Source organism: Thamnophis sirtalis, unplaced genomic scaffold, assembly GCF_051295495.1.
Source record: "Thamnophis sirtalis isolate CommonGarterSnake01/CBP01778 unplaced genomic scaffold, rThaSir2_p1.2 scaffold_1, whole genome shotgun sequence".
NCBI classification, from domain to species: Eukaryota; Metazoa; Chordata; class Lepidosauria; order Squamata; family Natricidae; genus Thamnophis; species Thamnophis sirtalis.
Genome location: NW_028261381.1, coordinates 181,542,442 through 181,554,444, shown reverse-complemented (window position 1 = coordinate 181,554,444; position 12,003 = coordinate 181,542,442). Strand labels below are relative to the sequence as shown.

At 42.5% G+C, this 12,003-nt stretch overlaps 1 protein-coding gene across 1 annotated transcript; it reads left to right on the top strand.

Annotated features, from left to right (window-relative positions):
- The first annotated feature begins 2,694 nt into the window (after positions 1-2,694).
- On the top strand, positions 2,695-10,816 carry LOC148049958 (vomeronasal type-2 receptor 26-like). The gene is made up of 6 exons (XM_087705820.1): positions 2,695-2,852; positions 3,922-4,213; positions 4,696-4,926; positions 6,976-7,194; positions 9,058-9,187; positions 9,909-10,816. Exons 1-6 carry the CDS (start codon positions 2,695-2,697, stop codon positions 10,814-10,816), a joined length of 1,938 nt encoding a protein of 645 aa, XP_087561946.1.
- Positions 10,817-12,003: the final 1,187 nt, after the last annotated feature.

Genomic DNA, 12,003 nt, shown 5'->3' with positions numbered 1-12,003 from the left:
TCCGAGGCGGCGGATCCCGGAGACCCCCTTGGTTCACCGAGGAGCTCCGGGAGATGAAGCGCCGGAGGAGATGCCTAGAGCACCGTTGGAGGTCCGATAAGTCCGAATCGAACCGAGCAATGGTAACCACCTGCACCAGGGAATACACCAGAGCACTTAGGGCAGCAAAAAGATCGCACATAGCCACCCTGGTTGCATCCGCTGAGTCCCGTCCAGCCGCCCTGTTTAGGATAACCCGCTCCCTATTGAACAAAAGGGAGGCGGGGGAACCCTTGCAGGGCAGAGCTGAAGAGTATGCCCAATTCTTAGCGGACAAAATTGCTCGGTTTCGGTCGGACTTGGACTCCACACCCGCAGTTCCAGCCGAGGCACAAGGGGACCAAGTAGAACAGCTCTGGGTTGAGTTTCAGGACGTTACCCCCGGGGATGTGGACAAGGCCATGAGAGCTGTAAGTACCTCCACCTGTGTTCTGGATCCGTGTCCCTCATGGCTGGTTACTAACTGCAGTGAGGTGACACGAGGCTGGATCCAGGCGGTTGTAACCGCCTCCCTTCGGGAGGGGAACTTCCCCGCCGCACTGAAAGCGGTGGTGGTGAGACCCCTCCTGAAGAAACCATCCTTGGATCCAGCTGTTCTTAATAGCTATCGCCCAGTCTCCAACCTTCCCTTCTTGGGGAAGGTTGTTGAGAAGGTGGTGGCCTTCCAGCTCCAACGGTCCTTGGAGGAAGCAAACTATCTAGACCCCTTCCAGTCAGGCTTCAGACCCGGTTACAGCACAGAAACCGCTTTGGTCGCATTGATTGATGATCTTTGGAGAGCCAGAGATGAAGGACATTCCTCCATCCTGGTCCTCCTTGACCTCTCAGCGGCTTTCGATACCATCGACCATGGTATCCTTCTGCGACGACTGCGGGAGGTGGGAGTGGGAGGCACCGTGCTACGGTGGTTCTCCTCCTACCTCTCGGACAGGTCGCAGTCGGTGTTAGTGGGGGGGCAGAGATCGTCCCCTAGGCCCCTAAACTATGGGGTGCCGCAGGGCTCGGTCTTATCCCCCCTACTATTCAACATCTACATGAAACCGCTGGGAGAGATCATCCGCAGGCACGGGATTAGATACCATCAATATGCGGACGATACTCAATTGTATCTGTCCGCCCCGTGCCAAATCAATGAAGCGGTAGACGTGATGAGCCGGGGCCTTGAGGCCGTCATGGACTGGATGAGGGTTAACAAGCTTGTGCTCAACCCAGAAAAGACCGAGTGGCTGTTGTGTTTTCCTCCCAAAGATTTGACTAATATTCCAACACTCAGGCTGGGGGGTCAAATTTTATACCCCTCAGAGAGGGTTCGCAACTTGGGAGTCCTCCTGGATCCACAGCTGTCATTCGACCACCACTTAACGGCTGTGACCAGGGGGGCATTCGCCCAGGTTCGCCTGGTGCGCCAGTTGCGACCCTACCTGAATCGGGAGGCTCTCACAACAGTCACTCGGGCCCTTGTGACCTCTAGGCTGGAATACTGCAATGTGCTCTACATGGGGCTGCCCTTGAGGAGCATCCGGCGACTTCAGCTAGTGCAGAACGCAGCCGCGCGAGTGATTGCGGGTGCACCTCGATTCACCCGCATTACACCTATCCTCCGCGAGCTGCGCTGGCTACCTGTCGATCTCCGGATGCGCTTCAAGGTGCTATTAATCACCCATAAAGCCCTACATGGCAGTGGATCTGGATACTTGAGAGACCGCCTTCTGCCAATTACTTCCCTGCGACCTATAAGATCCCATAGACTAGGCCTCCTCCGCATTCCATCGGCCAGCCAGTGTCGGCTGGCAACTACAAGGAGGAGGGCCTTCTCAGCAGTAGCCCCGACCCTTTGGAACGAGCTCCCCGTGGAGATTCGTACCCTCTCCACCGTCCAAGCCTTCCGCACAGCCTTGAAGAACTGGCTCGCCCGTCAGGCCTGGGGATAAGGATAGTTACCCCGCCCGAATGATGAATGTATGTTGTCTATTATTTTACTATATGTTGTCATCTTAATGTTTGTATTCCCCCTTCCCGGTTTTGTGTGAGCCGCCCTGAGTCCCCTCAGGGAAAAGGGCGGCCTACAAATGCTAATAAACCTACAAACCTACAAACCTACATTAGCACTCATCCTATTGGAACAGTTTCATTTAAGTGAATTCCTCTCTTCACTCACAGGAGACACAAACGTGTTTTTCCCTTTCTGGTACACAAACAAAATGGAATGCTAAGTGGGCGGGACTATTGCTTTTGCTTGCAATTATCAGAAGAAGGATAGTTGTTAAGATACTCTAGTGGATTTCAAGCCACAAACATCTTCCAAGATAAAACCTGCTTTAAAAATAAGCTCAGAATTCTCCAGGTGGGGGCAGGCAATGCCACTTCACCTTGTCTTGCAAAGAGCTAATTCCTGGGTTTGAAGAGACTCAGCTGCCCTTTCCCTTTGGCCACATCTGAAATACAGGTCAGAGGAAGCATATCTGATATATTTTCTCTGAATCCACCCAAGTGCCGTGCCCTGAGTTTATCCTGTTCAAGCTCCAGTGAAGCCTGCAGTTCAACTTCTGCACAATCTTGACTTCTGATCTAGGAGGGAAAGTGACAAGAATGATTTGGTGGCCTTTCCTGCTGCTGCTGATCTTCTGGCTCCTGCCTCCAATCATTGCTAAGAGGATGCAAACCCTTTGTGTGCTGCCACAACCTTACAAGATTGAGGAACAGTATTACAGGCCTGGTGATCTCATTATTGGTGGGAATCTGCATTTGGGGAACTATTGGGACCCTTATTTGGACTTTAACAAAGACCCCTACCCATTTTCTCTTCCATATTTGTAAGTTTTATCTGGGGCACAAATATCCAGACCATTATTTGCTGTGTTTGCTCAGAAATATTTATTCTTGTGCTATTTGAACTTCCCAGTGTAGTCAGAATCTTTGTGCTTTTCTCTATAAAGAGCCAAACTGCTTAAATAGGCTAGATTTTTGATCTTTCCAAAATTCTTCATCAGGAAGACAATAAACCACATAGAGGGTGACAATAGAACACACTATAAGAAACCCTTTGTGTTCTGCCACAACCTTACACAATTCAGGAACACTATTACAGGTGTGGTGATGTCACTATTGATGAAACCTTGCATTTGGGGAACTTACGTAGACATTAACACAGACCCAAACCTGTTTTTTTCTCCCATATTTCTAAGTATTACATGGATGACAAATATCTTAAGAGAATAAGTTTAGTTTACGAGAGGAGAAATTGGATAGGATTGCAAACACTAAAGCAAAGTGAAGAAGTGGGTGATGATAGAGGGATATAAAATGGTCCATGATATGGATAGAAAGTCTTTTTTCCTTTCTTACGAAGTTATCCAAGGTTAATCAAGAAACATCTTTTAAAAAACCCATAAATAGAATAGAATAACAGAGTTGGAAGGGACCTTGAAGGTCTTCTAATCCAACCCCCAGCCTACACAGGAAACCATACACCACTTCAGACAAATGGTTATCCAACATCCCTTTAAAACCTTCTAGTGTTGGAGCATTCACAACTTCTGGAGGAAAGTTGTTCCACTGATTAATTGTTCTAACTGTCAGGAAATTTCTACTCAGTTCTAAGTTGGTTCCCTCCTTGATTAGTTTCCACCCATTGCTTCTTGTTCTGCACTCAGGTGCCTTGGGGGGTAGTGGGGCTGTCTCTTTTTTGTGGCAACCCCTGAGATATTGGAAGACTGCTATCACGTCTCCCCTAGTCCTTCTTTTCATTGAACTAGACATATCCATTAATATTTGAGACTTTCTGCTCCAAAGAAAACAGCACGAAGAAAGAAGACAAGGCAAAACCTACCATCAAACACAAGCTTTGGTGTAATGGTTTTCACAATGTTTCTCTCACTGTAGACCCACTCCCATCAACTACCAGCAGTTCATGGCCCTGGTGTTTGCAGTGAGAGAGATCAACAAGGATGAGGTTCTCCTCCCCAACATCTCTCTGGGCTTCAACATGTATGACAATGCCAATTGGAACAAGAGAGTTTCTTTGATCAGCCTCTTTCTGCTCTCCACACGAGACCAAATGGTTCCAGGTTATAAATGTGACCAGCGGGACACTCTCCTCTCTGTCATTGGAGGTGATGACCCCAAATACTCAATGCCAATGGCCTCCATCTTCAGCATCTTCAAGGTCCCACAGGTAAAGGGGATCTTTTAGATACAGTAATGGAGTAGACAATCGATGGAAGTGAACAGAAAAGTCAAAGGACACCAAAAGGAGTGGAGATATCAATAGCACATGACTTAGAGAATTGATCATGTCATTAGAAACCTTTTTATATTTTATGTGTCAAGATATATTTGCATAATATATGAGATATATAATGTCATATACCAAGAGGAATTCTTTCCTTATGTAATAGTAATAGCAGTACAGCTACTCCCTCGTTGCATTTTATTCTCTATACGAAATGTGAAGGTACAAGGGTTTTTCCCTTGTATTTTGAAATATCAAACCAGTGAAAATATATTAATTTGTGGCTCTTTCTAAGAAAGGAAGAAGCTTGTCTCTCAAAATGACTCAGCTTGACTGATAGGGTGAATAAACCAGACAATAGTGATCCCTGAAGTCACCATCAATCTTTACTTTTGTCTTTTAAAGAAGATTCTCACTTTTTTCAGCTCAGTCTTGGCTTTGAGTTCATGCAAGGAGACCAAAGACTTTATCCTTCCTCCTTCCGGATTAATCCCAAGGAATTGCCTCTATTTGTGGGTTTAGTCTGGCTGCTCCTGTATTTCCAGTGGAACTGGGTTGGGTTTATTGCCTGTGATAGCGACAACGGAGAACGATTCATCTCGACTCTGAGGCCATTGCTCTTGGAGAAGGAGATCTGCCTGGCCTTCTCTCAAATGGTGAAACACGATGCTTCTCCTTTGGAAATCCAGAAATTCACTTCACATTCCAAAGTGTTGGCTAATGTTGAAGTTATTCTTTCCTTGGCAGACCCTGACATTATTGCAAGATTTCTTTTGACTCTGAACTCACTTGATAAAAGTTTATGTCCAAAAGTTTGGATCGTAACTTCCTTTTGGAAACCTCATACAAACCATCTTCAAGACCCTTGGAATGTTTTAAAGCATTTCCACGGGTCCCTGCATTTTAGGGAACACACTGTTGATGTCTCAGAATTCAGCAATTCCCTCCTCTCTTTGGATCCTTTGAACTCACAAGGAGATGCGATTCTCCCATTGTGGTGGCAACGGGTCTTTGGCTGTGAATTCTACAAACCAAGTCACTATTTCAGAAAATGGAAGAAATACTGTACAGGAAAAGAGAAGTTATGGAATTTGCCATCCTACATGTTCCAAACAAGCATGACAGGTGAAAGTTACAATATCTACAATGCTATTTCTGCTGTGGCACATGGACTACATGCACTGTATGCATCAGGAGTGAGACCAGCCATAATGAATCTTGGAAAAAGGATTTCAAATTTTAAGTCATGGCAGGTAATTCCTGTCATTTTTTATTCAGTCCATACACAACTTCTGGAAGCAATTTTTTCCACTGATTAATTGTTCTAATTGTCAGGAAATTTCTCCTTAGTTCTAAGTTGTGTCTGTCCTTGATTAGTTTCCACCGATTGCTTCTTGTCCTCCCCTCAGGTGCTTTGGAGAATGGCTTGACTCCCTCTTCTTTGTGGCAGCTCCTGAGATATTGGAACACTGCTATCATGTCTCCCCTAGTCCTTCTTTTCATTAAACTAGACATACCCAGTTTTAGCAACAATTCTTTCTAGGTTTTAGCCTCCAATCCCCTAACCATTTTTTGTTGCTCTTCTCTTTCCAAAGTCTCAACATCTTTTTACATTGTGGCAACCAAAACTGGATGCAGTATTCCAAGTGTGGCCTTACCAAGGCATTATAAAGTAGTATTAACAGTTCACTTAATCTTAATTCTGTCAGACCTGGTTCCTGCATGCTGGTCCTTTTTCTATGAGATAGACAAAGTCAGTGGAATTCTGCACTGTTGTGAAAGGAATTGTTTAAGCATTCTATTACATTTAAAATAGACATTTAAAAATGTATATATAGAGAGGAAGAAAACCATACAATAAAAATTGGAGTGTGGAATTAAAATCTTTGTATGTAGATATCAACCTGGAGTTGAATAAATCATGGTATAAATGTCCAATGATAAAGGGGAACTTGTAGTAGTGGGGAAGTAGTCCAGTATTTAATGTTACTCCTGGTTGCTCATTTCTCCACCAAAGGAAAACCTCTATCTTGTCAGACGTACACCTATCTCCTAAGTTGATGGCCATCACAGAATAAACAGTTGAAAGAACTTTGGAGGTTTGCTCATCCAAGCCCTCTGTTCAGTCAGGAAACTCTGTATCATTTCAGACAAATGTTTCCCCAGTCTCTTAGTTAAGTATCTGTGTATATATTTAACTATATATCAGTTAAGCGACTAGGCAAAAGGTTCATCTGTTTCCTCTGTTTGGTTTGATGACTGGTAGTATAAACCTACGGTAATGTCATTCTTACTTTACATTGACCCAAATGCATCCAGGATGGTTTTCATCATTCTCTTGCTATATTTCTGCAGAGATTTAGTTATTCCTTATATGTAGCACAATTCCACCTTCTCTTTTATTAGTTCTGTTTCTTAAATCCCTCTAGTTGTGCATTTCATGTATGGGTTTCATTCCACCAAGTTTCTGTAATGACAAAAGTATCATGTCTGCCTTCATGTTGTTGGATTTCTCGTTCAACTTGTTTATCCCTCGTATTTTGTGCATTTGCTGTTCAGGCTTTTGAATTTTTTTTAATCTAACCTGTTTGTTTTCTACATAACCTGTTTTTTGTCTGAGAAGCCACAAAATGATAGAAGCCATGATGCCTTATGTGTGCCTTTCAGTCTATTATTCCAATTTCTGAACCTCTCTTTTGTTTCAGCTTCTTCCTTATTTGGTGAATGTCCAGTTCAACAATGGTGTTGGAGAGGAAATCTCCTTCTCAGAAAAAGGACTGGGAACTGTTGGTTATGACCTTCTCAATTGGGTTCACCTCCCCAATCGATCAATTGTCCTTCTGAAAGTTGGGGAAATAAATCCCGGGGCTCCCACAGGCCAGGATGTCACCATGCGATTGGATGCAATTGTCTGGCCTACAAAGGTGAGCTTGAAAATTCACTCTCTCCTGCGGTTGCAGAACTTCCCAATCAAATGATTGAATCAGGAAATCCGACAGCATGGCATTTGGTGACAAACCTGCTTTTAATATAAGACATTTGAGGTCTGATTTGTGTCAAGATTGGAAAGAATTTGTAACTGAATTGGCCATTAGAGCAGGCAACAGTGATTTCTAAGAACCATTCCCATTGTAGAATCACACTCAAAATCAATAAATGAGGCTCAGTGCAGTGCAATAAATATTTTTTTAATTATTTATTTGATCTTGTGCATTGGAGAAATGTCCTCTTGGAAGTAATAAGGTATACTCATCTTTAAAAATTTCAAGACAGATGGAGTTCCAAATGATACAGTTACACCTACACCTTACATAGAAGATGTAAGCATAGATATTCATCATTGGTAAAATCAAGTTTATTCCCAGCCCTTCTACTGTTATTATTTGTTGTTAGTCACAAAGTTGAGTCTGACCCATTGCAACCCCATGGACAATATTACTATAATTGTTACTATACTCAATAAAATTGTATTATTGTATTGTATTGATAAAAACATTGTGCAACAGAAACATTGCTAAATTATACTGAGAACAAAGATCTTCACAGTTTGCCTCAATTACCAGAAATGTCGTCTATGTTTCTATTTTGCTAACACATTCCAATTCTTCCAAGAACTTCTTTCCTTCACACTCTTCACACACCTTCAGAAAGTGCCCTTTGCCAGGTGTAGCATGAAGAGGTCCCTTTAGCCAAGTAATAGAAGATGTCGAGGTGGCGCAGTGGTTAGGGTGCAGTACTGCAGGCGACTTCAGCTGACTGTTATCTGCAGTTCAGCGGTTCTAATCTCACCGGCTCAAGGTTGACTCAGCCTTCCATCCTTCCGAGGTGGGTGAAATGAGGACCCAGACTGTGGGGGCGATATGCTGGCTCTGTAAACCGCTTAGAGAGGGCTGAAAGCCCTATGAAGCGGTATATAAGTCTAATTGCTATTGCTATGTCAGCACAGATATTCATAATTGGCAAGCTCAAGTTACTTCCCAGCTTTTTTACTCTTACTATCCTCAGTTAAAAAAAAACTTAATTAAAAATATATCAGTTACATTCAACTGAAACATTGATAAAGCATATTGGGAACCAAGTTCTTCAAGGCTGCCTCAGTTAGCACACAGTGCTTTTTTGCTAACCCACTCTGACTTCTCCAACAACTTGATTTCTTCACAATGTTTCCTTGGATCCTTATCTTTCATTGTTTCATAAAAGCTCTAGCTCAGTGTCATGAGTCTACTTTTCCATGCCAATGTCCACTGGTGGTATTCAGCTGGTTCGGGAAAACTGGTAGTGGTGACCCCTAACCCTAACCCTAACCCTAACCCTAACCCTAACCCTAACCCTAACCCTAACCCTAACCCTAACCCTAACCCTAACCCTAACCCTAACCCTTACCCTAACCCTCCCCACCCACTCACCCCATCCACCTACCCCGGTTCTATGCTGTCCTATTTAGCCACATTTTCTAAACTATGTGTACGCGTGCAAGCCGCACATGGGAGCAAAGTGCATGTGCAAAAGGCATACCACTCATGAAGCAAGCATGCATTCGTGTGTGCTCACAATTTCGGTTTGTGGCAAACTAGTGGTAAAGTTATGTGAAACCCACCTCTGCCAATGTCCTAGTTTCAATCCCCACATCCACTGGTGGGTCAGGAATGCCACTGAACTGAATCCCCCAGGAGCTGTCCTTGGTTCATGACAAACCATGTCTGAAGATGGACACAGAATGTGGAAATGGATAAAAGAATCACATTCAATACTTTAGCTGTGTACAGTATTTCTGTTTTCTAATTTAGAAAGCATCCTTTGGCAGGTGTGGAAGGAAAAGGTGCCATGCAGGAGAGAGGAGGAGTGTCCCAGAGGGCGAGCAGGTTTGCTGCTACCAATGCTCCACCTGTCCAGATGGGAGCATTTCTGCTCAGACAGGTAGGGTGTACTTCAAATATAGATCTTCCAGATGAAGTGAATCATTCCCCAAATCAAAATATTGATTTATTTTAAAATCATTGTTCATATAATTGACAATCTTCAATATTTCAGGGTACATCTTATGGATTCTCACTGTAGATCACTTTTTTCACTTTTCAAAATACTTGGTACATAACTTCTCTCTCTAACCTATTTCTCTATCAATCACTTTGGATCAGGAAAATAGAGCATTCCCTCTCGTGATATCCAGTGCACCTATTTACGTCTTCCTCTGTTGCACTGTGAACAATCTCAGCAGACACAAAAAGATAAAGTACAGACACCCAAAAAGAGCAAAATTTCTAGACCCAAGAGATACCAGTCTTTTTCTGGTTCTAGTATGAAGTGCAGGAAACCATCACTCTGACATTGAAAGCCACAATAGCCATGGAAGTGCACAGTGAATGGAACACACCTTTTTTCCACAGCAAACTGATCAGGCCAGGTAGAGTTCAACAGATACATGTTGTTGGCAAACGTATCCCTGGATCATTAATAATGAAGGATTGGTCTTTTTTGATCCACCATGAAATGCACAGTGGTTCATTCCATCACTTCCATTGGTGTGGGGGGGAGGGGTTAGCCATAGCATAAAGGGGACAGTCATGTCACCTCTGGAAGTGAGATAATACTCATGGTTGATGATTCTTAAATGCTTAATAAAAACTCTTGATTTCAGATGCAGCTCAATGTGATCCTTGCCCAGAAGACCAATACCCCAACAAGGTTAAGGACCACTGCATTGCCAAGAAGATCCACTTCCTCTCATATCAAGACCCTCTGGGATATGCTTTATCCTCTTTAGCTCTTTTCTTTTCTCTGCTCACAATTGTTATCTTGGCGATTTTCCGTAAACATCATGATACACCAATTGTCAAGGCCAACAACCGAGATCTCAGCTACATCCTCCTGGTCTCCCTTCTGCTCTGTTTCCTCTGCTCCTTCCTCTTCATTGGTCGACCCAGGAAGCTCACCTGTCTTTTCCAACAATCTGCCTTTGCTATTCTCTTTTCTGTTGCAATTTCCTCCGTCTTGGCAAAAACTGTCATGGTGGTTCTTGCCTTCATGGCCACCAAGCCAGGGAACAAGACAAGGAAACTCTTAGGAAAACCACTGACCATCTCCATTGTCTTAGTCTGTCCCCTTGTCGAAGGAGTTCTCTGTGTCATATGGCTGGCAACTTCTTCCCCATTTCTCAACATGGATTTCCATTCCTTGTTTGGAAAGACCATCTTGGAATGTAAGGAAGGTTCAATTTCAATGTTTTATGCTGTCCTCTCTTACCTAGGTCTTTTGGCCCTTGTTAGTTTCACATTGGCCTTTCTGGCCAGGAAATTGCCTGACAGCTTTAATGAAGCCAAGTTTATTACTTTTAGCATGCTGGTCTTTTGCAGTGTTTGGATCTCCTTCCTCCCCACCTACCTGAGCACCAAAGGGAAGTCCATGGTGGCTGTGGAGATCTTCTCCATCTTGGCCTCTGGGGCTGGTCTCTTGGCTTGCATATTTTTTCCAAAATGCTTCATTATCCTATTGAGGCCCAATCTGAATCGTAAAGATAATATAATGAGGAGAGGAATTGCTGATTGATGTGATTTAGGAACATTTTTTTGTTCAACCATTTTTCTAAAATAAATCCTGAAATGAAAGAAAATGTTGTTCATTCAATAATGGGAAATAAAGATATGTCACCAAACACAAAGTGTCTGTTAATCAGCAACAATCACCCATCCTTTTATTCTTCATTATTCATTGGGGCGCTAGTAATCAAGAAAGAAGTCAACTTTTATATTAAATATGTGGACGTTAGTTTCCAACATGGCAGTCATTTATTTGTTTTAATAAATTTATTTTATTATTTATCTATATAAATAAAAATGTAATGGTTGTTTGTTCAAAATCACTAATCTCTGAAAGTTCTTCACCGATTGCTTTTAAATTTTGACACAATGTTGCATTCGAATACGTGAATGTATCACCCCTACTCTTTACAATCCCCCCTCCCAGTTTCCCACTGATACAATTGTGGCAGGCTGAAGGCTCAATTCAAAAGATGGCTTCCAGACCTGATAAATACTTTAACATAGAAATAATAGTATTATCAATAGTGAAAGAAATATAGGACAATATACATAGAAAGAACTCACAGACTTAATCTTTCACTCTTGTATCTCAGATATTTTTATCAAAATGAAACACCTTATAGGCGTATATAAACATCCAACTGTCCAGGGTCCAATGCTTTTGCAGATCTTTTGAGTCTAGCATAATCCAGGCAGATACAGTTAAAAGAGAACTCATAACAAGCTCCAGTGATTTTCTATCCTTTGTTCTGGATGGGGGTCGGATTACCTAAGACGGAACCTGTTTGGCTGATTTCATTAAAAAAAAAATAGTGACTGGAAAAGGTGGGTCTGGATGTCCAGTCTGGGATCCTGGTGGAAAAATGTGGTTGGCACTGGTAGAAGTCATAGATTTTCTCCTTATTGCATGCTCAACCTCCCAGCCTGTGATGGGAACTTTTTTTTAATAAAGTTTTTTAATAATAAACATTAAAAACATTGGACATAGTGAAAAATTTCTGGCATCAACATTTCCATATAGTGATTAGATCTTATATTTTATACCCATTACATAGTTGTATGTAGTCAGTCAGATTACCTGTCTGTTGATCCTTTCTTTTATATAATTACTAATCATACAAATACATATCCAATTTCTACATATCACATATTCTTAATACCATATTTTCCAATTCTTAATTTTTCTGTTTTTCT